This window comes from Xenopus laevis, chromosome 6L (assembly GCF_017654675.1).
Source record: "Xenopus laevis strain J_2021 chromosome 6L, Xenopus_laevis_v10.1, whole genome shotgun sequence".
Classification (NCBI taxonomy): domain Eukaryota; kingdom Metazoa; phylum Chordata; class Amphibia; order Anura; family Pipidae; genus Xenopus; species Xenopus laevis.
This window is the reverse complement of record NC_054381.1, coordinates 24,314,662-24,342,512: the sequence shown is the minus strand read 5'-3', so window position 1 is coordinate 24,342,512 and position 27,851 is coordinate 24,314,662. Positions and strand designations below refer to the sequence as shown.

General features: G+C 38.9%; 1 protein-coding gene across 9 annotated transcripts in view; it reads right to left on the bottom strand.

Annotated features, from left to right (window-relative positions):
- Window positions 1-639: 639 nt before the first annotated feature.
- The window catches only part of LOC108718782 (protein adenylyltransferase SelO), a 28,974-nt gene continuing 1,762 nt past the window's right edge, over window positions 640-27,851 (bottom strand). For 2 of the 9 annotated variants that reach the window (XM_018267226.2, XM_018267230.2), the window contains exons 2-20: window positions 25,795-26,065; window positions 24,374-24,492; window positions 23,530-23,655; window positions 21,886-21,950; window positions 21,683-21,739; window positions 19,908-20,006; window positions 19,675-19,742; window positions 19,099-19,186; window positions 17,384-17,453; window positions 16,791-16,863; window positions 15,276-15,359; window positions 13,020-13,149; window positions 10,808-10,852; window positions 9,953-10,034; window positions 9,766-9,858; window positions 8,674-8,753; window positions 3,783-3,826; window positions 2,395-2,474; window positions 640-2,241 (exon numbers count right to left, since the gene is read on the bottom strand). In XM_018267226.2, coding sequence (XP_018122715.1) covers window positions 2,119-2,241; window positions 2,395-2,474; window positions 3,783-3,826; window positions 8,674-8,753; window positions 9,766-9,858; window positions 9,953-10,034; window positions 10,808-10,852; window positions 13,020-13,149; window positions 15,276-15,359; window positions 16,791-16,863; window positions 17,384-17,453; window positions 19,099-19,186; window positions 19,675-19,742; window positions 19,908-20,006; window positions 21,683-21,739; window positions 21,886-21,950; window positions 23,530-23,655; window positions 24,374-24,492; window positions 25,795-26,038 — 1,770 coding nt within the window. In that variant the 5' untranslated portion in view covers window positions 26,039-26,065 and the 3' untranslated portion in view covers window positions 640-2,118. Of the gene's footprint in view, window positions 2,242-2,394; window positions 2,475-3,782; window positions 3,827-8,673; window positions 8,754-9,765; window positions 9,859-9,952; window positions 10,035-10,807; window positions 10,853-13,019; window positions 13,150-15,275; window positions 15,360-16,790; window positions 16,864-17,383; window positions 17,454-19,098; window positions 19,187-19,674; window positions 19,743-19,907; window positions 20,007-21,682; window positions 21,740-21,885; window positions 21,951-23,529; window positions 23,656-24,373; window positions 24,493-25,794; window positions 26,066-27,529; window positions 27,708-27,851 lie in introns of all 9 variants that reach the window. The other 7 variants (XM_018267227.2, XM_018267228.2, XM_041565844.1 and 4 more) reach the window with 7 other exon arrangements.

The following is a 27,851-nucleotide window of genomic DNA, read 5'->3' as shown; positions in this document are numbered from 1 at the left end:
GCAATATTTAACCCTTTTCAAACCCAAAATGACGCTGCAGCTCGGCACCAGGAATATCATACCCTGTTCATTCCACACAAAGCGTCTGCTCAACCCTCTCAAAGTAGAGCTTGAGTGGGGCAAAATCCCAGTGGGTAAGGACAAGTACGTCCCTCTAATACGCCTAAAAGAAAACCAGGTGACAACGCCCTCACCTGATCTACTGGATCTCTACGACCTTTTCATGTCTGAGATTTCAAGAGGGAACTGTTCTTTGGTCATCCGCCACACCACAACCCAAGACAGTGGCACATACGACCACTACTCAAATCACTACGACACTTCCAACGACAGTAACATCTATAAATGGAGGTGATTTTATCAGCTGGTACATCCTCCCTAAACTCAACGGCAATGAGACTGTAGCCCTTATTATAGTGCTGGTTGTTGGAGCTATACTTACTGCATTCTCTGTGTTGGGAGTCGTTGCATGGTAAGTCTTTTTTTGTTATTTATTTAGAAAGAAAGGTATAAACCAGACCTAGTTAGGACAACTTTGCCCACAGCTTTCTAAAAGTTCTCCCCAGCTGTATCTCATCAGAAATCTCATGATCCCCTCTGAAACACGATAGATAGGGAAATGTGAGACTTGAATCCGTGTAACTTTTCTTTATCTTTTCAGGGTTCTTTATTTTAAACTTCGGAAGAAAGTGCCACTTGGTGATGTAGAAAACCCAGTAGAAACAACTCCAATAGCAAGCTCTAATGGGTATGTATGCTTGAATTCAATTCTGTAGGTTTGCTAAGCCCACATCTTTCATATATTCCCATGTAATTGGGATACAATTCAGTACATGCAAGGACTGGCTTGACCATTTAACAAGTGGGACTTCAACAGGTGTGACGGGTAGGGATGCACAGAATCCTCCACAAAAGATTCGGCCAACCCCTAATTGCATCTGGTGTAAAGAGAGACTTGTGTGAAGTCACATTCAGGCAAATGCTGGATTCAGGGCATCCCTAGTCACTAGAACTGTAACATTTCATACGCACACTATAGATTGCATAATATGGAGATAGATTTCTAAACCATTCCATTGTTCCGTACAACAGAAAACACAAGAAGTTATTTGCACCAAATTAAAAAACATATTTTGGATTTTGGCATATATAATCTGTAACTTTATTATCAGGCTCCTATGACCCAGTTTATTACCAAGCTTTGATTTAGGAGGCTTTAAAACCCTGTGCCCTTGTTATGTCTGTGCAGAAAGAACAAGGAATTAACTGGTACGGAAGTTGAGAAAGCTCCTTCTGAGAAAGCAGAGTATGAAGAGGAATCAGATGGGGAGGAAGAAGTGGAGGAAGAAGTAGTTGAGCAAGAAGAAGTTGAGGAAGAAGAAGTTGAGGAAGAAGTAGTTGAGGAAGAAGAAGTTGAGGAAGAAGAAGTTGAGGAAGAAGAAGTTGAGGAACAGTAAAAAGGGGCATTATATTCTGAGACAGAGTCAGAGGCATTATCACATAAAAAAGATGAAAAAGAAGGTTCGACTGAACAAATCTGCATTTTTCCATCTGCGAGATTCTCCCTGCCTGTACTATATCAATAAATAAGTTTAAATCTAATACAATGTGTTTTCTGTTCTATTCACTTATACAGTATAAGGATGATCAATGTCATTTTAGGTGGTTTTTACATCACTCCACTTAATTGGAAAAAATTGTTATTTTAAGGGAAAGTTACATAAATATAATTTAAGGCAAAGGGATTCAGTATTTTATTTAGGCAGCCCGGTACCAATGAATGGCCCTAAATAGGCAGTTTACATTCAATTTTAACATAAAGTTCATTAACTTATATTTAAGGGGTTGTTTAACTTTAAATTACATTTTAGTATGATGTAGAGAGTGATATTCTGAGACAATTTGCAATTGGTTTTCATTTTTTATTATTTGTGGTTTTTGAGTTATATAGCTTTTTATTCGACAGCTTTCCAAATTGCTATTTCAGCAATCTGGTTGCTAGGATCCAAATTATCCTAGCAACAATGCACTGATTTGAATAAGAGGCCTGAATATAAAGATGAGTAATAAAAAGAAGTGGTACATAAACAATGAGCGTTGCTCGCCCTTTAAAGTGCCCTAAGAGGAGCAGCTGACTTTCAAATGTCTGGCCCATGCTGGGGTACGCTGAGAATATCCCGCTTCTTCTGCCATTTTCTGTGTATGGAACGGTCGGCCTAGGGTTTTCTGCAGAAGATGAACCTGGGTTAGAAAACACAGATTCATAAAAATATGAGCTCACAACACTGGGGTTTGATAAACAACAAGGATCATTTAAACAGAATTTAAATTCAATCTTTAGGGCTCCTTTACAACTTGCACCCAATGAATCGATAATTAATTACAGGTCATTACCTCCGAGAAGTCATTTGATTCAGCCTTGCGCACTGCTGATTCCGCCATCCAGTTTCTTAATATGTATCTCGGGTTTATCACTGGAGGAATGGAAACAGCATTTTAACTCACATGTAGGAGCTGTACCAAAACCAAGAGCTAATATGCAATGGCCCCAGTAAAAAGCAAAGCTAAGTGAGTGACAGTTGGGTGTGCAAATAGAAAAGTCCTTTGGATTGGACGCTGTGCCTTTGGCCGTTGGTGGGAAGATACACCTGGAGGGCTACAGGTTACACATTCCCGGTGTATATGCTGAATAAATCGCCCATTCGTGTTTGGTATCTGTCCATTCTAAAAGCCTTACCATGGCTGGAAATGAAACTGCGTCCCTGTGGACATATTGTGCCAAACAGCAAAGATGTAGCAGAAATATATGATAGCTTTTGAACACCTATTACAGCAAAATTCATAACTATGTAGCTATGTCACCTATCATAGAAAAATTATTTGCTGTGCAGGCTCAAAGAGCCTGGTTTGGGGAAACATGAAATGCCCCTTGTGAACACTATTCCTCTAAACCAGGAGGGAGCCCCAGTATAGGTGGCATATGCTCAAAATGCGTGAGTGCCCAGTTTGCTCATTTTGTGCATGTGTGTAATGCAGGATATGTAGACTCTGCGCCAATCACATGTCACAGGCAGGCAACTATGAGTGAACTGGGGGATCTGCTCCTCATGCATGTGTCCATGACCCAACATGGCTACCCGCACTGAGCGTTCCCTCCATATGTCGGTGGAATAGAACTCACAAGGGGTATCTTCTGGCAAAAATAATATTGTTATTGTGAAAGGTGGGCTCTAATAGCCTGAACCTCTGGAGGCGGAAACAGTTTTGCTATAAAAGGTGCCCTTTAATTTGGTACTAAATCTGTAGAATACATTTGAAGGTGGATGTTTTGCATCCTTTAAACTTTCATGAAGCATATTGGATCTTTACTTGTACATACCGTATTCCCAATTGTTAAACACTAGCTATGACATTACACATTTTGCCTCCTGTCGTTTTAATCAACGAGGCTTTATTTTTGCATAATATGTTTTGTGTCCTATTTCCTCTTATTTTTATAAACTGGTTGTTTTTTTTTTTTTTTTTTACTCTTTACATTACTGTGATTAGTTTATGTAGACTGTGCTTGCGGATTATAAATGCATGGCACAATCTCCATATGGCGGAAGCACCCTAAATGAATGAGGCCATCAGTACTGATGTTACCATTTACTAGGAGTGAAGAAAGACCCTTATATTGCTGGAGCTGCTGTTTCATGTATCCATAGCAGCTGAGCTAGGCTGTATTGCTTTCCTGTGTTTTTTCCCAACACTCTAGATTCATTTTGAATTAGCAATCTTACACATCATCCTGCGCCTTCTTTTTGCATCCGTGTCCTCAAGATTCCTATGAAAATAGGAAGTATATTTGTTATCACATTATTGTTATCAGTGGAATACTAGCAATGGTAAGTGATACTGTCTGTGTACAGGCAACTATTCTGGGACAGTTCATGGAGCCTCAGACTGCTAGTTTTGGGGTGAGCTGACAGAGCAGCCAGCAGATAATGGAATAGGCTGAAGAATGAGTACAGTGTACACACCTTAGACATTAGGAGGTAATACTTAAGCATCTAAATTGCTCCAATCATCTGTTCCAATAAATGGTATAGCTGAAAAAAGGTTGGGGTTCTGATGATTGAGCTACAGAAGGTTAAGAACAGCCGCCATGTTTACATAATTACAAACACAAAGCAGTGGGTAGGGCGGAGAGCCTCAGACTTAGAAGGGGTGCCTTAAAGGGCACCTGTTGGGCAAAAATATTTTCCTCAACCAAAGGTGTGATAATAGATCGTGCAGTCCGGTTGGAGTTAACAGTAGTATTTATTTATTTATTTATTTATTTATTTTTTAAACAATTGCCCCCTCAGTACGAGTGTCCTAGCAGTGGCAGTGGGCAATTTTTAACCAGGAACCTGCTTGGGGAAACAATTTATTAAATTATATTATAAATGGAATTAATTTGTATTAGTCAGATTATAGATGCCCTACCTGTGGCCCTCCAGTTGTTGCACTACAACCTGCATGGGACTTGAGGGGTCTGAGCCTACTGTGGCTACCACATCAGGGGCCCCCAGCCCCCGATCCTCACTCTGCCACCCGCACAGGCCCCCTCCACATATCCCCCTGAGCCTTACCCCTTCCCAGCCAAAGCATACCTTCTTCAAAGGGCAGGGGGATGAAGGTCATGAAGGAGCAAATCGACAGCCAGCGGTAAGCAGGTTTGGGCTGGTGGGGCCCACGAGGGTTGGGGGTCCACCGGGTTTTCCCCCTGTCCTGCCAGCCCAGTCTGACCCTGATTACAGCACTCCGCAAGCGTTTGATAACTCTGACTTGTTGCTGGACATTCCTAACTTGTATTCAGTTAATCAAAGTGGGGCCCCGTGCTTCCCTGCATTGCCTGGGACCCCTTCTACTCTGCATCCAATCTTGATCACAGTTTGTGTGCCATGAAAAACACATAATAGCGTAACATTGACTAATTTTTTGCTCCACTGAGAGCATCTAATGTCAATAGTTCTCTTCAGTCCCTGAAATCCCCCACCCACGAACATTGATCTGGAATTAGCAAATAGTTAATTTATTTAAGACTGTTTATGAAAGGATTACAAATATGGGATTGGAATATGAAGTTAATGTTTCTTCCTATTTGCTACAGCACAAACACAAGATGAGTTCAACATCTGGAAATACTCGATGTTCTGCCAAGTATCCCAGCTTGCTGCCATGCACAATTAACTTAATAATAATGCAAGACTTATGTTCCTAAATTTCCCATATCAATGAATAGTGATCAATGAATGAATGAATGAAGTGTTCAATCAATGATTTAAGAGGAATAGTATATAAAAACAACAATTCTACCCCTAATTGCTCTAATTATCAGAAGAGACTGATGCTGTAACATAATATCAGCCTTCCACAGACAGTTATTTCATATTATTACAGTGGAAGCGTCTCCCTGCTCCTGCAAAGGTTTTGTTAATAATGGGAGGAACAGTTAAGCCCACATACACCTCACTTTTCACTGCCCAAAAGTTGCTTATTTATAAGCAATACAGGTTAACATATACGAATATATGGCCTACTGAGAGCCATCTGAGAAGCTAAGAATTCTGAAAATTCTTTTTAATGGTGTTACCCAAATGTAGATTGAGGAGGTCTATGATCACTGGGAGAAGAGGTCAAAATCGTCTTAATTAATATTAATTAATTAATATTAATATTATTAAAAATGGTAAAATACAATCTTACTGAAAGGGCATGTAAAGGCAAAAAAATAAAATCCCATTTTTACTTTCTTTAATGAAAAGGAACCCTATCTCCAATATACTTTAATTAAAAAATGTGTATGGTTTTTATAAGAAACCTGACTGTATGTAGTGAAATTATCCCTTCATTTACTGCTGTGGATAGGAATTGTCAGATGGTCCCTAATTGCTGAGCAGGGAAACAATCATACTTATGAACAGCAGGGGGAGCCCCCGCCTTACTTCCCAGCCATGCAGAACTCAAGCAGCTTTGTTTATGACGATCCCTAAGCAGCCCAAACCACACTGAGCATGTGCACAGTCTTAGTCTTGCAAAGATGTTTAACAAGTTACAAGATGGTGACCCCCTGTAGCCAACTTTGAAAGCATAAATTATTTGTTTGATTAGGCTTGTGGTGCAGTAAGTTCATGTTTATATTTAGTATACAAAATACAGCATTTCTAGCCTTATTCTATTTTGGAGTTTACATGCCCTTTAAAACTGTATTGAACCTGCTCTGTAGAGAGAACATAAAGTATAAGCTAAACACAGTTAAATGTATTTTTTTATGTATTGATTTTGAATTACAGGGTACTAGTCTTCTGGGTTAAAGACAATTTAGAACCTGGTATGTTTATTGGAAAATTGAAAAAAGATCATTTAAATTAAAAAAAAAAGAAGTTGCTTATTGCTTTGGTGAAAATGTGGTTTGCAGCATTTACCTCCTAGTGACCATGCAATGTTTCTGCCCCAACAAGCCAGGTTCCTACAGTAGCCCAAAGGCTCACTCATTCTAAAGACTCAAAATATAGGACTAAAATCTAAGGGGCAAATTTACTTGCATGCAAACTTTCATTTCGGAAGGCACCATCATACTTTGTGCAACTACATCAGACGTTATTTCATATCAGATAGGCATATTTATCAAAATGCTAAACGTTGTCTCGGCAAATGAACACTGGCGTACTTTTTCCAGAGAAAATTCATCAGCACAAAAGTTTCTTCGTAAATTTTCTCAAATGTTACTTTCTTTCTAGAGAAATTTCTATAACATACTTCCACTTACATCAATTTAAATATGGTGGTTATATAAAGGTCATATGTATATGTTTATTGGTGATGTTGATGAAATTGCTGGAAGTGGCCACTTCTTATTAAATAAAGACAATAGAGTTTTAATATTGCCCTAGGCCATGAGCCCATCCTAAAACAAATGTGACATGAGCTTCAAATGGTTAAAAAACTGTAAATAACATGTACAACAACATAATCCCACATTAATATGTGAAAAGACGCCAGCGTTTTGTCTTTTTTTGAGTTTAAAATGCAGGATATGATTTTACTGACATAATAATGTTGAGGATGTAGCTTCATCTTATTAATCGCCAGGTAGAACCTGGCGATATAGACTTTGGCGAAAAGGTTAACGTTTTAGATAGATCACACTTTTTTTCACACCTTTTTACTAAATTGCCCCTGTGAATTGTAATTTTGGCAAATTTTCGCTTAAAAAACTTGCTTGTTCTTTAGTAATTTTGCCCCTAAAAATGAATATAGCTAGCAATGCTGTATTTTATATAGTGTACCTACTGTACCAGCAGAGAGTTGTAGAAGCCTTGTAACAGTTATGATCCAGGCAGTGTCCGACTGGGGTGTGTGGAGCCCACAGGGCCCCTCTACCCCAGATCGACACAAGGAGCCGAGTGTTAGTAAGAGTGTGTATGCTCTTTATGCTTTTGATGGCAGTTGAGATGCTGAATTTTTAGGTTGTCATAGAAGCTGATGCTACAGGGATGATTATCAATTTCTGATGCAGAATGCACTGTATTTGTTATTAACTGCTAATTAACCTGTATTTTATATTCTATATATACTGTGAGTCGGTCCCTAAGCTTACCCAACTGACCAGAGCATGCAATGTGAATCAGCAAGAAAATGGGGAGACACTGGGGCCTCTTCAGGGACACAAATAATCACTCTGGTCATTAAAAGAAGCCCAGTACAGAATGTTATACTTTTAGCCTATTTCCTTGTTAAAGGGATACTGTCATAGGGAAAAAAAAATTTCAAAATGAATCAGTTAATAGTGCTGCTCCAGCAGAATTCTGCACTGAAATACATTTCTCAAAAGAGCAAACAGATTTTTTTATATTCAATTGAAATCTGACATGGGGCTAGACATATTGTCAGTTTCCCAGCTGCCCCTGGTCATGTGACTTGTGCCTGCACTTTAGGAGAGAAATGCTTTCTGGCAGGCTGCTGTTTTTCCTTCTCAATGTAACTGAATGTGTCTCAGCAAGACATGGGTTTTTACTATTGAGTGTTGTTCTTAGATCTACCAGGCAGCTGTTATCTTGTGTTAGGGAGCTGTTATCTGGTTACCTTCCCATTGTCCTTTTGTTTGGCTGCTGGGGGGGGAGGAGGGGGGGGAAGGGAGGGGGTGATATCACTCCAACTTGCAGTACAGCAGTAAAGAGTGATTGAAGTTTATCAGAGCACAAGTCACATGACCTGGGGCAGCTGGGAAATTGACAAAATGTCTAGCCCTATGTCAGATTTCAAAATTGAAAATAAAAAAATCTTTTTGCTCTTTTTAGAAATGGATTTCAGTGCAGACTTATTATTAATAGCAGCACTATTAACTGATTCATTTTGAAAAAAATTTTTTTTCCCATGACAGTATATCCCTTTAAGATTGCAAAAGCTCAACTCCTCTGAAATCAGTGAATAAAACAAACCTGAGCAGAAAGATTTCTTCCTATAATCAGAGCACAACAGAGGTTATGACTTTTGAATAATCAACGAAATAAATTCTGGGCATGTTAGGAGTCGAGTGGTTGTTGAACTGCCAAAAACTGGTGCCAAAAACCTGCATATCAGTTATTCATAATGAATAATCCAAGACAAAATGAGCAGAAATAATATGATTTATGGCAGTTTTACCTTTTTAATCTCAGAATATAGGCATCGACCCATGCTGGAAAATTATTTTGTCGGCTGATGTCTTGCAATGCCCAATATTCCTGAAATCAATAATGTTTATTGGTCAAAGGTATAACGATCATGAAGCTAGTAGGCAGATCACCTGGGATTTGTGAGTATAATCCTGTGCTTGTAAATATGAAGTAACAGAATGTGAATGTCTATAAAAAATAACATTCTAAAAACTTGAATACAAAGATAGACAACTGGTTCAGGTATGGGAGCTGTTATCCAGAATGCTCGGGACCTCGTGTTTTTTGGATAATGGATCTTTCTGTAATTTAAGTCTACTAGAAAATCATGTAATCATTAAATAAAACCAATAGGCTGGTTTTGCTTCCAATAAGTATTAATTATGGGGCAAATTTACTTATGGTCGAATATCGAGGGTTAATTAACCCTCGATATTCGACTGTCGAATTGAAATCCTTTGACTTCGAATATCGAAGTCGAAGGATTTACCGCAATTCGTTCGATCGAACGAAAAATCGAATTTAATCCATCGATCGAACGATTTTTCTTCGACCTAAAAAAGATAGCAAAGCCTATGGGGACCTTCCCCATAGGCTAACATTGACTTCAGTAGGTTTTAGGTGGTAAACTAGGGGGTCGAAGTTTTTTTTTTAAAGAAACAGTACTTCGACTATCGAATGGTCGAACGATTTTTAGTTAGAATCGTTCGATTCGAAGTCGTAGTCGAAGTAGCCCATTCGATGGTCAAAGTAGCCAAAAAAAACATTCGAAATTCGAAGTATTTTTTATTATATTCCTTCACTCGAACTAAGTAAATGGGCCCCCATATCTTAGTTTGGATCAAGTACAAGCTACTGTTTTATTGTTACAGAGAAAAAGAAAATAATTTTTAAAAATTTGGATATTTGATCATAATGGAGTCTATGGGAGACAACCTTTCCATAATTCAAAGCTTTCTGGATAATAGGTTTCTGGATAACGGATCCCATATCTTTATAATAAATATTTAAAATAATTTGTGGGGATACCTGAAAGCAGAACTGCTGTAGCAGACAGGGGGAAAGATATTCTGTTAGATACCTGAGGAATGGTAAGGCTCTGTAGCTCATCCAGTGAGATCTCACTCAGCTGACGAAATGACATTGTAAAATCAGCCTTGGCACTTGCCATTAGCTAGGAAATAAGAACAGCCAGTCACATGAGTTGTGTGTTATTGTCCTTTAGCCTAAACAGTATAATATGAAGATTTACTAGTGATGTAACTTACATCAAGGAAGGATGATATCAAAGTCAAATCCAGATCATTTTCACCCAGCATGCCCAGTTTAGATCTGAATAGCTCTGTGAATCTGCACACAATTAAAACAGATCATTGGTTTCTGAAACAATATGACGTAATATATTGTTGCGCTGCACAAAGAATGGAGCAGCAGATATAATGAAACTGCCCCATGCTTCAGTAATGTCTGTTTCCATCTGAACCACATTTTTATGCATACAATATATTCTATGGGGTATATTTATCAAAGAGTGAAGTTAGAGATCGCCACCGCCTCTCTCCATACATTTCTATGGGATTTTTAAAGGTCGTATTTATCAAAGGTTTTAAGTGAAAGTTCACCATTTGATAAATACGCCTTTAAAAATCCCATTTAAATGAATGGAGAGTGGCAGTATTTCACGCTAGCGGACTGTGGCGATCTCGAACATCACTCTTTGATGAATATACCCCTTTATGTGGTGGAATCGGAGGTATCCCTAGTTTTATCTCAGGCTATCCCAGATAGATATCTGCTAAGCTGTAATTGCTAGATATCCTGAATTCCTTGAGAGATAATAGCTGCAAAACGTATTTCTCCACACATTTACCAAGACCTAAACAGTCAAATTTTTGGCCAAAGCATATAGTAAATGAAGGTTTCTCTTTGCTGTGAGTTTGTAAGGGTACAGTTAATGAAGGCTGCCATATTGCTTGCCATAGTTACAGCCACCTTTGAGATCAAAAATAGGTTGTTCTATAGCTGTCTATGAAAAGAAATTCACATAAATCCATGTACTTGCACTTTGTTATGCAATACATTGTCAATGAAATAATGTTTTACCTGTAACATTTACAACCTACCTCTGGTAATAGAGACCTGGAAATCCTTCAAGTACTTGGGTAGCTCTAAATACAATTAGACATTAAATTCCAATTAAATCAACTCCAACATACATTATAGTACCAGAACTTACTAATGGACTCTTTCATTCACTGCCAGAAGACATCAGCACATACAAGAAAGAGATGTAGCCTTAGTACAGGTATGGAACCTGTTATCCAGAATGTTTGGGACCTGGGATTTTCAGAATAATGTATCTTTTTGTAATTTGGATCTTCATACCTTAAGGGGCCCATATACTTAGCTCGAGTGAAGGAATAGAAGAAAAAACACTTCGAATTTCGAATGGTTGAATATGGCTACTTCGACCATCGAATAGGCTACTTCGACTACGACTTTGAATCGAACTAAAAATCGTTCGACTATTCGACCATTCGATAGTCGAAGTACTGTCTCTTTAAAAAATACTTCGACCCCCTAGTTCGACACCTAAAACCTACCGAGGCCGAAGTTAGCCTATTGGGAAGGTCCCCATAGGCTTCCTAACAATTTCCTGATCGAAGGAATATCCTTCGATCGATGGATTAAAATCCTTCGAATCGTTCGATTCGAAGGATTTAATCGTTCGATTCGAAGGATTTAATCGTTCGATCAAACGATTATTCCTTCGATCGTTCGATTGTAGGAATAGCGCTAAATCCTTCGACTTCAATATTCGAAGTCGAAGGATTTACATTCGGCAGTCGAATATCGAGGGTTAATTAACCCTCGATATACGATCCTATGTAAATCTGCCCCTAAGTCTACTAGAAAATCATGTAAACATTAAATAAAGCCAATTGCCTGTTTTTGTCTCCAATAAGGATTAATTATATCTTAGTTGGGATCAACTTTCTTTATAATTACAGAGAAAAAGGAAATCACTTTTAAAAATTTGCTTTACTTGGATAAAATTGAGTTTATGGGAGAAGGCCATCCCGTAATTCAGGGCTTTCTGAATAATGGGTTTCCGGATAACAGATCCCATATCTGTATAGCACTGTATTCCGCAACCAGAGGCTCACAAGAAATGTTGGTTGCTAACCCCTTGGATGTTGTTTCCAGTGCTTATTTTTTAATTCAAGGCTGGAGGCAAATTTTGGCTGCATAAAAACAGGTGTACTGCCAGAGGCTCCCTTAGGTTGTCAGTCCACATAGGGGCTACCAAAGAGCTAATTGCTGTCCTTATTTGGCTCCCCAGCAAAAGCCTGTGTTGCTCCCCATCTCTTTTTACATTTGAATGTGGCTCATGGGAACCCCCAGGTAGCATATAACATTTGGCCCTTTAGACAAATTAATTATGTCACAAAAAGTGGCATTTTGGGTGTTTTGGATCACTGCAATGCTATCAGGGAAAACCACAGCAATGAAACACCTGCACTCTCTCACAAAAAATTTTTATTCATATTAATTTAAAATATACTACTTATGGGAGGCAATTCTGTTAGTTTCAGATCACTGTAAATTTCCTTCATAGACTGCAAGTTCTTAGGCAAAGGGACCTCCTTCCAGCGGTACCATGAATTTTAAGCAATTATTTACTGTATTTATTGAAGCGCATTGCATGATCGTTGGGGATCCTCTCTCTGAAGTTCCGCAGACAATTGTGTGGCTGAAATAGGAAATGGTCTAACATGACATACAGTATAAGGATACCCGGCCAAACCAAATCCGAATTTTTTTCTTATGTAAATTAGGGGTGGGAATGGAAATCACGTAACTTTTTGTCACAAAACAAGGAAGTAAAAAATATTTTTTCCACTTTTTCCCTTCCCGCCTCTAATTTGCATATGCAAATTAGGAGTCAGATTTGGTTCAGTATTCGGTCGAATCTTTTCTAAAGGATTCAGGAACTCAGCCGAATCCCAAATAGTGGATTTTGCGCAGTTGTTTTCTACTTAGGGATGTCACATGCATCAGCCCAACACTATACAGAGTAACATGGGGAAGGTGGGACAGGCCAGATCCAGAACACCAGAAACGTAAGACAAGAGCTGGGGAGATTCATAAATTACACTGAATACTTCTAATACACATTTAAAATCTCACAGTGATAGAGAAACTGTTGTTGGGGTTTTACTTCAAATATTAGAACGTAGCAAAAAGAGACAGAGGTACCCCAACTGCCACATTATAGCAGGCATTGGAATCCTAAAGGTGCACATTACCATGCAATTGTAGGCGATTACTCACAGCTGTTGTTGTCTGGCATCCAAAAGGGGATTTAGTGCTAAACGCAATTTGTTCAGATTAAACATGGCAGCGTTGGCTTGGTTTCCAATCCTGTACCGTCCTTCATCATCAGATGTGTTTGGAACATAATCTATTCAAAGCAAATCATTCATTACAACAACAATAACATTTTCTTCTCAAGCAGAGGCCTCTATTTCTATATAGTATTGAAGGAACAGTAACACCAAAAAATGAAAGTGTTTTAAAGTAACGAAAATCTCAAGTAGTGTTGCCCTGCACTGGTAAAACTGCTGTGTTTGCTTCAGAAATACTACTATAGTTCATATAAACAAGCTGCTGTGTAGCAATGGTCTGAATTGAAAAAAAGTCTATATGGCACAGGTTAAATAGTTGATAGCAGATAACACCATTATGTTGTACGGAGCTTATCTTCTGTGTAACCTGAGCCTTTTCTCCTTTGAATGGCTGCCCCCATTGCTACACAGCAGCTTATTTATTTAAACAATAGTAGTGTTTCTGAAGCAAACACAGCAGTTTTACCAGTGCAGGACAACACTGCATTATATTTTTATTACTTTAAAACACTTTCATTTATTGATATTGGTGTTCCTTTAACCTTAACCCTGTTACATGCTGAGGAGAACATTTCCAGCTAGAAACTTCCAGCCGGTTGCAAGCACTTTCTTACAGTTTTAAATCAGCAGACAGTTAATCACTAGTGTATCATTTGTATGTTGGGTCTATAGCCAGCCAAACCATTCCCTTTTTAACCCAGGACTGACTCTGAGGTAGAGAAGTTGCTTCAGAACCCTTCCATCTAATGATGCCAATTATAACATAATAGGAGGGCAGGCTCTCCTGTGACTTGTTTCATCAGAGATGACTGGGGCCTATTATTTCAGGCTGCAACCGGCCCATGTAGCTAGGATTCTGGGCTAACCCATGCAAAACTAACCAACATAAATACTGCATTAATAAAATAAGTAGGGGCACTCCATCTGCATGCTTTCCAACTACTCTGGTTCAGGTTAAACAGTCAAGATACACAGGAATCAATCAGTGAAAGGTCTATAGACCAGGGATAGCCTTTATCCTATATATTCATAAATATAAATATTATAGCACTCTTGTTATGCTTTTACATTATTTGATTTTACATATTAGTGCACATTTTGCCATGGACAATAGTTATTTGCTATTTGAAAGCTGTGTAGGGAATAAAAAAAGTTTGCCTGTGTTTGTAAACACAGCAACCAATCAGATATTTACACTGATTATTCTAACTGCAATAGACCAGTTTATGTGTAGGTTACAAGGATACGGACTGGGGTTTTGACCATAGCTACTTATGTGCCATGGCACACAGGGAGTTGAACTCTCCACAGACATATTGGGGATAATTGCAGAGGTAACAACACCCTACCACACTTGGCAGTTTCTTCAGTGCCAGCCAGTTGTGCAATATGGCTGCTAACTAAGAACAATTAAAGAACAATGTAGCATTGATCCGGTTTCAGCACTCTCTGATGAAGCCTGAAGTAGGGTAGCCTAAGTACACCACACAAGGTAGCTATGTCATTTCTCGATCCAGCCTGGAGTAAACAGTGACTTAAATCCTAAAGCAAAGACCTACTTCTTGGGTGTCCAACAACCCCCCCCCCCCCCCCCATGTCTTTTGCTGTTACAATTCCCTATGTGTCAACTTTTATCCATGTAATGCACTTGGTTGTTTTGTTGTGCTTTGTTTTACATATTTAAAACAATAAAACTTACCTTTAAAAAAAATAACTGTAGCAGAAATGCTTTCGCCACTAAAGTTGCAAGAGACCTAACAACCAATGTATATCAAAGCAATAGCAGGATTTGACTGTGGCAGTTCTACAGATATTTTACATGTTTTTTATCTTTACTTGCACAAGAAACCCCCAAACTAACATTAAGAGAAGAATTTTATCAGGGAAATAGGCAAAATAAAGCCAGTTTTAGACAAGAGGCCCATGCACAGGCTGCCATCCCCAGCCTTTCCACCTTTGCAAGGACCTCTTATTAAAAAAGTAGCTTTACTCCTCCATTAACAATCATTCTAGTGCTATAATTAATGCAGGGTCAATGGTATAAATCCCATAAATCCGTCAATTAAGCATGATTGTAACCTAAAAGTCACATAAAGGTCTTTTTTATACAAATATGAAGCAATAGCTTTACAAAATAATGATTCTACTTCTACCTTTACACACATCTACTTGTTCCGCTTACCAGCATCATAGCTCTCCATGAAACCAAATGGACCATAGTCTATTGTGATGGATAATAAACTAAAATTGTCGGTATTGCACACACCTGAAGAGAAATAAACAGGGGTATTGTTGACCATTCTCACATCTACAGATCATTTAGTGCTGCCTAAAAAACAAAAATATCACTATTTTAGGCCATGCCTCTGATCCACACTGGCCATACCCATTCATCACAGACTCCACCGATCCATTCTAAACACAACACACTGCCAGGCAAACAGTAAGTTATTGATAAAAGAGCCTCCCGTTCGCGGAACTAAACGCGGATCGTACTGCACTGGGGAACAGCGCTGATGTGCGAGTAAAATCCAGCAAAATCCTGTGAGTACTATCAAAGCAGGGCAGCCGTATCTATATCTTGGCAGTGTGCAACTGTGTTTTTTCCCTCTCGTTTTTTTGTTCTTTGAGGTAGAATTGCGGAACATTTATCTACCGGGTGGGAGAGGAGACGCTGTTTTTCGCTCTCACAGCTGGGAGCTATTCCTCCATAAGTCAAGTGACAAGAGAGCCATTCTAACTAAAGGAGAACTCAAAAAACTGTGGTAAAGGTGTATTTTATTTTAAGAAAGCGCATACACTTCTATCAAAAACTTTTCTATCCTCTAAGTTGAAACCCTTTGTGTTTTTGCGCATCCATTTGACTTTGATAAAGGAGTTAACATTTCAATTAATATTTCTGTATGGTTAGCATGAGATTATCGAGAGCCAATCAACAGTGGTGTAAGGAGTTATATTTTTTAATGATGTGAAATGACCAAAATAACACATACATACAAGATGTTTGATATCCGGACCATACATATGTCTATGGCTTTTACCTCTATGACCAAGGCCATGATAGCATCCCAGATTCATGCTCTTTCTATAATTGGGGCCCTGGTGTGGACTGTTAAAGGGGTGGTTCAACTTTAAGTTAACTTTTAGTATTTTATAGAATGGCCAATCATAAGCAACTTTTGAATTGGTTTCATTTTATCTTTTTTATAGTTTTTAATCATTTGCCTTCTTCTTCTGACTCTTTCCAGCTTTCAAATGGGGGTCACTGACTACATCTAAAAAACATGTGCTCTGTAAGGCTACAAATGTATTGTTATTGCTACTATTTATTACTCATCTTTCTATTCAGGCCTCTCCTATTCATACTCCAGTCTCTTATTCAAATCAATGCATGGTTGCTAGGGTAATTTGGTCCTTATCAATGACATTGCTTAATTTGCAAACTGGAAAGCTGCTGAATAAAAATTACTATAAGATAACTCAAAGGGGAACAACGCCCTTTAAATAGTTTTGTAGATGTAGTAATCAATTAAATTTTCTTGAAATTTAGGTTGCAGTATTTAAATAATTATATATCCACCTCCAACTTATTCCATTGGAAGGGTTAATAGCAGCAGAGTAGCCTCTGAAGCCTTTGTGTGTAGATTTTATTTGGAGACAGTAGAATTCCAGTCACTGGGAAACAATGTAAACCTACCGTGTGCAAATCCAACTGACATCCACAAGGCTACGAGACTGGCAGTTTCAGATACCACGATAGAGAAAAATGCCTGAAATTAAATGTATGGTTAGAAATAAGCATATCTACAATACAGTCCAGTCCAGTTTGGGTCCTTGATATATTTTATAAATTAAAGCCAAAGTAACAATGCTCAAATGCTTCTAATAACAGGAATAATTAACAAGTTGATCTAACATATAGTAATTTACCTCCCATTCTCATTTTTGAGATGGGCAATAAATATTTGGTTAAGCATAAAGCTTCTGTATTTTAAAGCCATGTTATCTATAGTGTTCTAAGTACATGCAATTGTGTCCTGTGCCTAAGTTAGAACACATAAAGCACAGTTTTATAAAAATTTATGTAATGGCCAGAACTACTTTATTTTACAGTGAGCAGGGGAGTAACAATAAGGCCAGCGCAGTCAGTGAATAGTGGGGACCCAGGACTGTAGGCTAATGTTTATGTTCTCCCGAGGTTTGGATACTGCTGTGGGCCCAGTAATTTCTAGTTAAATCACCAAAATATAGTTCGAATTTCATAGTATCATCAAGTTCTCTAAATCTTACCAGGGTTCTATTAGGATCTTTGCTGTTGATTGAAGGGAAATGGTTTGTGATGATGAAGTCTGCCAAGTTCCTATCAAACAGCCAATAAACTGACTTAATTTAACGAATGATAACTCTTCGCACTTCATATATTGCCTTACACATCTACATGCTTCACTGAAAATGAATATACACCTGTACTGACGAAATCTTAAAGGGATTCTGTCATGATTTTTTTATGATGTCGTTTTTATTTCTGAATTACACTGTTTACACTGCAAATAATTCACTCTACAATATAACATTTTATTCCTAAATGAGCAAGTGTATTTTTTTTAGTTGTTAAATCAGTGTGTAGGCAGCCACCACAGGTCATTTTGCCTGGTCATGTGCTTTCAGAAAGAGCCAGCACTTTAGGACGGAACTGCTTTTTGTCAGGCTGCTGTTTCTCCTACTTAATGTAACTGAATGTGTCGCAGTGGGACATGGATTTTACTATTGAGTGCTGTTCTTAGATCTACCAGGAAGCTGTTATCTTGTGTTAGGGAGCTGCTATCTGGTTACCTTCCCATTGTTCTGTTGTTAAGCAACTGGAGGGGGGTGATATCACTCCAACTTGCAGTACAGCAGTAAAGAGTGACAGGCGTTTATCTGAGCACAAGTCACATGACTGGGGGCAGCTGGGAAACTGACAATATGTCTAGCCCCATGTCAGATTTCAAAATTAAAAAAAAAAAAAAATCTGTTTGCTCTTTTGAGAAATGGATTTCAAAGCAGAATTCTGCCAGAGCAGCACTAATAACTGATGCATTTTGAAAAAAATATTTTTTTCCACGACAATATCCCTTTAACACCTGGGCCTTTCACAGGAGAAATCAGCCATTGGCCAGAGAGTAAACTCTATTGTGACTTCTTTATCTTAATGCAATGTTGGGATGTTAAAGAAAAAAAGGTAAAACCAGTGAAGGTGCCAAGGAATCCCCTTCCCTCCCGGTGATTCTAGTTGGTTATCTCCTACACCAGGGTGGCACTCCTTTTTTTGAAAAATGCACCGGCACAGCATAACAGTCCAGGGAACCCTGTGCTCAGGCCCGGATTGGCAATCTGTGGGTTCTGGCAAATACCAGAGGGGCTGCTGTAAGGTCTTATGGAAAGTCAGTATTTAGTCGGGGGCTGTTTGGGACTCTATGTGGGCTGATTGGGCCTCTGTGTATCTGAAATGCCAGGGCCTATTTTAATTGTCAGTCCGGACCTGCCTGTGCTACTATATTATAACAGTCCCAGTGATCTCTTTTGGTTACCTTTCGCTGTGCACAAAGGCAGTAGAGTAAAATTGGAAAATAGAAGCTAGAAACCAGTCTTTTATTCAGTTCCACTTCTAGCTACTTCGGGCAAGAGTTTTTCACAAATGATACAGACATGAGTATTTGATGATAGTTTTGTTCTCCTGTCATAACACACTGGCAGAGTTTATTTTAAAAAATTTGCTTTTTTGTATGGTTTTTCATTATGCTCTAATCAGGTTCTGATGATTGACGATGATAAAATAAAGACTACCATTCTCAGCCCTGCAAAAGAGATTTAACTCAAGGTAACAGCAACGCAGTCTCTCAGATAATTAACTAGACTCACTAGTCTCAAATATATTGAATAAACTGCTGTTAAAAACAATGTGTGTGTGTATGGTCTAGAAGAGAAATGCACACTACAGGATAATAGAAATGTATCCATTTTACCTCAGTAACTCAAACTCTCCAGAACGAGCCAAAATTTCAAGCGAACCAATTCGAAACCATGACTTGGCAACACGTAATATCATTGCTCCTAGGAACAAAGAAGGTAGAGGATACTTTAAAGGACCAGTAACACCAAATTTTTTAATAGTTATTTCCCCCAAAAAAAGGTATGGCTTACTTCCCCTTGGCTTTTTTCACATCTTCAGCTTGAATTTGACCTGTTAATTGCCCCCATAGGAGAAAAGCAAAAAGGCAGCTTGAATTCCCTGAGCCCGAAGTCAGCTTTATACCAATAACCTAAATCACCCAAGGGGTTGGTTAGCAACTTGTTGCTCATGAGCCACTGGTTGGGGATCACTCACTGGTATAGAGAATAGAGCCCTCTTACATTGCCACAGGTGGAAATTGCACTAGTTAAATTACCCCAACCAGTCAGTACTGCACTTGACTTCAAAATCTGTATCTGTGTCTAAAATAAGGTTCCCGGGCTGTTTAGATGTATATAAAAAAAAATGGCATCGTTTAAAACATCCCTGTGTTAGAAATCATTGCATTGTTCCTGTTTTAGACACTTACCCCTTTCCTTTCTCAGATTTCCATTGTAGAACTGGTCTCTCCACACTGCATCATCACTTACGACAAGACTGTAATAACAGAATAACAATTTATTAAAAAAGACACAAATCTAGTTCCTTAAGCATATGAAGTTATGTGTCTTGCAAGGATAAGTCAGTCAAAAGAAATTGAAAGAGAGGCTTTTAGGGGGGGATACATTTTATATTTCAATAACTAAGTAAGGGAAGAAGTACCTCGCAGCCCTGCTGGTGGGAATGCCAAGATGATGCATGGCCTCGCTGCACAGAAATTCTCGTACTGAAGAACGGAGCACGGCTCTTCCATCCCCATCTCTGCAAAACAACAGAACATAAAGAACTCCCCTTATAAAGACTGAAAGACAATACACACACCAAGGACCTGATACCATGAAGGTGGGTGGCATGCACTGACTGAGATTAAAGAAAACAAAAACCTATGGCATTTTAAAGGGATACTGTCATGGGGGAAAATGTTTTCTTCAAAATGCATCAGTTAATAGTGCTGCTCCAGCAGACTTTAAAGGGATACTGTCATGGGAAAAAATGTTTTTTTCAAAATGCATCAGTTAATAGTGCTGCTCCAGCAGACCTCTGCATTGAAATATATTTTTTAAAAGAGCAAATGTATTTTTTTTATATTTAATTTTGAAATCTGACATGGGGCTAGACCAGGAGTGCCCATGCTTTACTAATGTGAGGTCTACTTTTAGTGATGTTGTCCCATTATAATCTACATCCATAAAAGCATTGTTAGCAGTCTGTTCCATGGAAAATATTATTTAAATATTGTATTGATTTATAAGAGAATTTATATTACTATATTTAAAAAAAAACCAATTTCTTATGTGATCTTAACATAATAAATATCTTAATGAAAAGAATAAAACAGAAAGGTAATTTAGTAAAGCTGTTTGATGACGTTGTCCTGAGATCTACTGATAACCAACTAAAAGGTAATGGTAGATCCCGATATGCCTTTTGGGCACCCCTGGGCTAGACATTTTGTCAGTTTCCCAGCTGCCCCCAGTCATGTAACTTATGCTCTGATAAATTTCAGTCACTCTTTACTGCTGCACTGCAAGTTGGAGTGATATCACCCCCCTCCTTCCCCCCCCAACAGCCCACCATCAGAACAATGAGAAGGTAACCAGATAGCAGCTCCCTAACACAAGATAACAGCTGCCTGGTAGATCTAAGGGTAAGGCCACACAAGGAGATTCGGGGAGATTAGTCGCCTGGCGACTAATCGCCTCATCTTTTGCGCGACTATCTCCCCGAACTGCCTCAGCGTTTTTCCCCATAGGCTACAACGCAAAGTCGCCTGCGCTAATGCACACGCGGTGATGCGTTTTCTATAGTCGCCCGAAGTTGCCTCATTTTCAGTTACATTGAGTAGGAGAAACAACAGCCTGCCAGAAAGCAGTTCCATCCTAAAGTGCTCGCTCTTTCCGAAAGCACATGACCAGGCAAAATGACCTGAGATGGCGCCTACACACCAATATTACAACTATAAAAAATGCACTTCCTGGTTGAGGAATTACATTTTATATTGTAGAGTAAATTATTTGCAGTGTAAACAGTGTAATTTAGAAATAAAAACTACACCATAAAAATCATAAAAAGGCCAAACTGGTCTGGTGGTGTGAGGGCACAGCAGGTGGCAGTTAGAATTGACAGTGCTGGGAGAGTTCCCTATGCCGGTGGATTTTTTTAGAGGGCACCTTCCCGTTTTTAAACACTGGCTAATGTAATAATCAGATTTCAAAGTTTCTCTCTCTTACATACAAAGCAGTCAAACATTATATTCACTGGACCTCACTGCCACCTACTGAAACTAAACGGAACTGTTATTACAAGTCTGGAACAGACACTATAAAATCTAAATTACGTTGCCTAGTCCAAAACAATGAAACTACATCATTTTATGTATTTTGTCAATAATGTATGGCAATGAACACAAATGCAACCATTGATCCTGTTTTAATTACCTGGAATACGGTGTCCTTCCTGAGCCCTTTAACTGCAGTTCCCATCGCTCTCCAAACCTTAACACAGAAATCACCATGATTTTCAAAATTCAAAGTTAAGGATATTTTATTCAAGAATGTATTAAATGTTCTAGGGAGAAGGGTCAGGTAGATGTTAATGTACTTGAATTTGGGAAGAAGGATATCCGGAATGTGTGACTTACCTGTTGATGTAGGTGCCAACTAAATGTGCTCTGCCATCCCCCAGCTGGCCAGCCCAAACACCAAACTGACGGCAGCATGAATAAGAATAAAAAACTTGTCACTTATTAAATGTGTGTCTGTTTATTATATTTGCACCATTTCATATGCAAAAAGCAAATATTTTTAATCATGTTTCTTTCTTGTCATTACTTTTGGATTTATTAGGATTTTGGAACCAATTTAATTAGATTAGAGACGTATGCAATTAAAATTGTTTATGACACTCACATCTCGGCCTGAATGCTACATATATTGTAAGTAATACAGAATATAGAGCCCCTCACAGACAAAAACTCTCAGCTTATAAAAAGGCCTCATACACAGAGTGCAGTTTTATCACATCAGTTGGCAAAACAATTTCTAAGAATCTTATTTATGAATGTGTGATCCAGCTTAGCTCGGGCCCTTAAACCAAATGGATAACATGGTGAGGAAATCATTCATATTCTGTCAGACGGAGATCTTTCACCATACAGGTATAAGGCCCAGCTAAATATGAAGTGCATGAAAGACTGTAGATCCAACTACCATTAAAGGGGTTGTTCACCTTTAAATTAACTTTTAGTATGATGTAGAGTGTGATTCTGAGATAATTTGCAATTGGTTTTTATTTTTCATTATTTGTGGATTTTGAGTTATTTAGCTTTTTATTCAGCAGCTCTCCAGTTTGCAATTTTAGAAATCTGGTTGCCATGCTTTGATATGAATGAGAAACAAGAATATGAATAGGAGAGGGCCTGATTAATTAAAAAGTAGCAAAAACATTATATTTGTAGCCAGGCCCAGATTTGTGGCGAGGTCACATAGGCCCGTGCCTAGGGCAGCAAAAATAGGGGCGGCATGCCGCCCAGCCGCATTATGGGGACGTGTGCGTGAAGTGTAGGCAGGCGCTAGGACCACATGGCCGCCTGCTCGGACCGCGTGGCCGGCAAACAAATCCGGCGCTGTTTGTAGCCTTACAGCGCATTTGTTTTTAGATGGGAGTCAGTGACCCACATCTGAAAGCTGGAAAGAGTCAGAAGAAAAAGGCAAATAATTCAAAAAGTATAAAAAAGGAAAAATGAAGGCCAATTGAAAAGTTGCTTAGAATTAGCCATTCTATAACATACTAAAAGTTAAATTAAAGGTGAACCACCCCTTTAAGAATAGTAAATGCAAGTTCCACTACTCACACAATAGCATAAAAGGCGAGGTTTAGTTACAGGGATACCTCATACCCATAGTGCTTTGCATCTAGTTCACAATGAATAGGAGCAAAGGCGCACAAAGGACTACCGTATATACATTAGTGTGGCACAAGTTCTTTCTGTGTTCTTTGATAGGACTTGGCAAAATATGACCAACGCCTTTAAAGCCGCTCTCATACCTGTGAATGGGGGACGGAGGCAAGCGGGAGATTCTGGTGCGCAGAGGGCGGATGGGAGGCCAAATAAGGATCTTCGTGCACCTGGCCCCTCAGGATATTTTTTGCGGGAGTCCCTGTGCACACTAGTTACACCACTGACTCTTAACATATAATAAAAGTTATGTATCAATGAAGATTTGAGTAGAATGTGTGGAATTCCATAACTGATGTTAACAGGTATTTGAGCGTTTGCATTTACCTGATGACCCCCATATCTGTGTGCAAGTGGCCTCCAGCCAGTAAAGTCTCTCCCACTTACAAACTGAAGAAATTCGTCTGTCGCTCCGACAGAAACGGCAAGATCTAGAAGGTTCTCCAACACATCCTGTTAAAACATAAGAGCAAAGAACTTTCTCTATTACAAAATTTAATTAGATTAATTGAAACAAAACTGAAATATTACAGTTAAGATTGGAATACAAAAGTTTATAGTATTTTTTAAAAGTATTACAGTGAAATGACCTAAGGCTGCGGCTGTTGTTAGCCTGCATATTTTTGCAGGCTGATACAAGCAGATCTGCTCAGTGCCCCTGCTTCAATGATTTGAATTTGATCAGCCTGCGTGCGGTCACACACAACGGAGATAAAGCTGAGGTCAGCCCAAATACACAAATGGAGGCATCTCCGCAGGCTGACAACAGCCAAGCTTTCAGTATATTGGGCAGTGTATGGGGCCCTCCAACATGTCTCTCCGATTGATAGCTGGCCGAAAGTCAGCCAGATTTCAATCAGCCAGATTTAAAAATTTTGTTGGATCGATGACCGCATCAGTTCTTTGATGCGGTTCTAAATTCACTCACCGTATTCTTCTCGTTGTAATCTGATAGTTGGGCCCTGATAATGCCCACCTCAATGTGGGCATATCAGGAAGGATCTCTGTTTGTACGGACAGCTTTACTCTGGACATGGGGATCTTAATCCCAATGCTTAGTCAAGCAGAAAGTCTGCAGTTAGCCCTGTGTCCTGCTATATGAACACCAATATGGACTACAATACAGTAGAAGAAAAGAAGGCACAAGAAATATAACTGACACTGAACTTACCTCTGACACAGCTATGAGTCGGACCTCTGAAGTGAATGGAGTTGGGGAGACACAGGAAAAAATACATTTGTGCACCCTTCTAACATAATTGTTTCTGTTAGGATCAATAGGCAATTCATCTGTTAGGGAGAGATATATATTTAGTATTATAAGGAGCAATATTTATCATTTGTTTTCCCTTCAAATGAAGACTTCAAACTAAGTTGCTGAATATACATATCACCTGCCATATCACAGTCCCAAGAAACTTACTGTAAAACACCATTACAGGAGAACTAAACCCTAAAAATGATGGTGGATAAAAAATATCATATTTTATATCCTGAACTTATTGCACCAGCCTAAAGTTTCAGCTTGTCAATAGCAGCAATGATCTAGGACTTCAGACTTGTCACAGGGGGTTCACCATCTTGGAAAGTGTCTGTGACACTCACATGCTCAGTGGGCTCTGAGCAGCTGTTGAGAAGCTAAGCTTAGGGGTCATTGCAAATTATCAAGCAAAAAAATGAGGTTGTCCTGTAATATAAGCTGATGCTACAAGGCTGATTATTAAATTCTGATGCTAATTTCACTGGTTTCTGTGCTGCCATGTAGTAATTATCTGTATTAATTACTAATCAGCCTTATATTGTGACATTTCTATTCTGTGTGTACTGTATATTGTGGGTGTGGGTCCCTAAGCTCAGTAAGCGACAGCAGCACAGAGCATGTGCAGTGAATCAGCAGAAAAGAAGATGAGGAGCTACTGGGGCATCTTTGGAGACACAGATCTTTACTGCTAAAGCACTGTGGTTTCCTTGGGCTGGTACAGAAGCACAAAACATAATTTACAACATTTGTAGCTACTTCTTTATTTAAGCTTTAAATGTCCTTTAAAGAGTTATTTAATAACTTTGCATGGAGTCTGTCTATTGAGGCCATAAAACCTGTGCTTTGATTTGCCCTGTGCCCCATGTGCTGTAGACTACATTCCCATTATTTAGGGTTTTTCTATATAGATGTACCAAATCCAAGATTGGTTTGGAATTCATGAATTCTTAAAGTAATGTTACTATAAAGCACTGCACATGTGAAGGCAACAATTTTTATTAAATAATGCAGATTTCTTTTAAATTTCCAATTATGTTTAAGATTAATTTTGGCCATATCTTTGAAGGAAGAGTCTGTATTTGGCTAAATCCAAAAATGATGCATCACTGTTTATAATGTGTTAATAGGTTATCCCCCTTATGTAATAAAAGACACTGAGTTTTACCAGAAGCAGTAACCCATAGCAACCAATAAGATGTTTGCATTTAAGCAGGTGATCAGTAAATGCTTCCTGCTGATTGGTTGCTATTGGTTACTGCTCTTGGGCAAACGTAGTGCCTTTTATTACATAACCCCGTTTAAGTGTTTTCTATTACAAAAAGGCACCATACCCAGAACATCATCTGGTGACAAGCTCCACTGGTCTACTGAATACACTTTCATTCTTTTTTCACTAAAGCCCCAGGTGCCTGATGTGTGATTCATATACAAAGCAGGAGATCCCCCTTCATCCAGCAGAAGAGTTGCCTTCCATCCGATACAAAAGGGGTAAAACATGACCCAAAAATATATGTGTATGGAACCATCTTGAATCATGCTGGAATATTTAGTATTAGTTGCAATGATCCAATTCATATCTTCTGTAACATTGTTCCATTATATCTGCAGCAGAGGAAACAAGAATCAGTAAATTACTCCTCAAAAAAAAAATAATAATGGAAAGTTTTCTGATGCTGGTCTCATGGATATATTACTCATCTCCCACACCACAATATTTTAACTACCTATAGAGCTCCTGTTCGCTAAAAAGTGCACTGGCCTGGAGTACTTCTATAGGAGCACAATGTCTTGCTCCTTTACCGCACATTTGATCTTCTCTTTGGCCATTGGAGGGTGCTAGTGATGTGCGGGCGGACCCGATACCAGTTTACCCGCAGGCCGCCCGCCACGTCAATTGCCGGCTTCCGACTTCGTCTATTGTAGACGATGTGCCTGCTTTTATGACGTCATCGGCGGACGGATCTATAAAGCAACCTGGAAGTGCGGATGCAGGCAGGTTAGGATCGAGAAACCCGACCCGCACATCACTAGCGGGTGCGTATGTGAAGTAGTGTGAAAATCTGGCTTTTTGCTTCTCTCTCTACTGGACATATGCACCTAGACAGTATTATAGAAAATGACCTAGACGATGATGCCTGTATGGCTCTCCTGTGGTAGTACCGTGGCCTGGTGCACTTTTCAGTGAACTGGAGCACTAGCCTGACGTATCCGGTAAGAGATTTGAATCACTAGGGGTCACCTAACATTTTGGCAAGTCCGACGATTATCCCTTTTCGTCTCCTTTAATACTAAAACTATTTATGTCTATGAATTGTACAGTATAGCTACATTGTAGTAGAAGTCTTGGAAATGAGAACTTCCAGTAAAGGGCTTTTGTGGCAGCCACTAGTTTTTGAGTAGAGAATGGAAATAGCACACATGTAGGTTCACACGTAGGTTTTGGCTGGGGAACCAAAAACGTCTCAAATGGAAACAATGCAACTGGATACCCAACTTTAAGGGATGAACTATACACCAGAGACTTTTTTTAATTTTTTTTTTTTATTAATGAATTTTCAAAATAAAAATTCGAAATAAAAAAATTTTTGGGCCTAATTTAGATTATATTATAGTAAGGGCATACATGTTAATAACTGTGGCGTCCACCCTTAGTTGCCTCCCTTTCGCTCCAAGTTTGTTTGATCTGTTTATGTGTCTCCCAATACTAAAAGAGAACATGGTCAAGAGTAGTCTTGGCAGTCCATCTAGACTTCCTGGATGGTGTCCCAGGTGGTCCATATTCTGTGTCATTTCTAAGAGCCGTTAGGTATTCTCCTAATAAAGCGAAATTTTCCCACTATGGCATATCTGGCTGCTGTAAGTAAGACATTTGCCAGTTTTACAACAGAGAAATTTTAATTAAACCATCACTGGTATCGTTAACGATAGACTAATAGGATAAGATGGCTCTGATAATTGGACACCATTATTACCTCGGATGATCATATCATCCCCTTGTGACCCATGCCTTGTATGCAGGGAATAGTTGGTAATAAATAAGTAACTCTAGGTACATTCTATTTTTACCTTAATAAGGGGGAGGGGGTGAGTGGGTGACCATCTCTTTCTTGTATAATCTCTACAGATATTGCTCCAGGATGAGTGAGTGTACCTTCAAGCTATTTTCTTTGAGCCAACTCAATCAGGGGCAAAATGAAGGCAGTAAGAAGAAGTCCTGTGTAGCTGATAATGATGCAGATGCAACCTGCACAAGATATACAGAGGATACTAGTGAGTGCACTGTATTAGTACATCTCACATTTCTAGTCATAGGTACAAAATCTTGCACATGACACTGAGGCTACTTTGTAGTACACAAAAAACATGGAGGATTTGGATTGTGTCAATT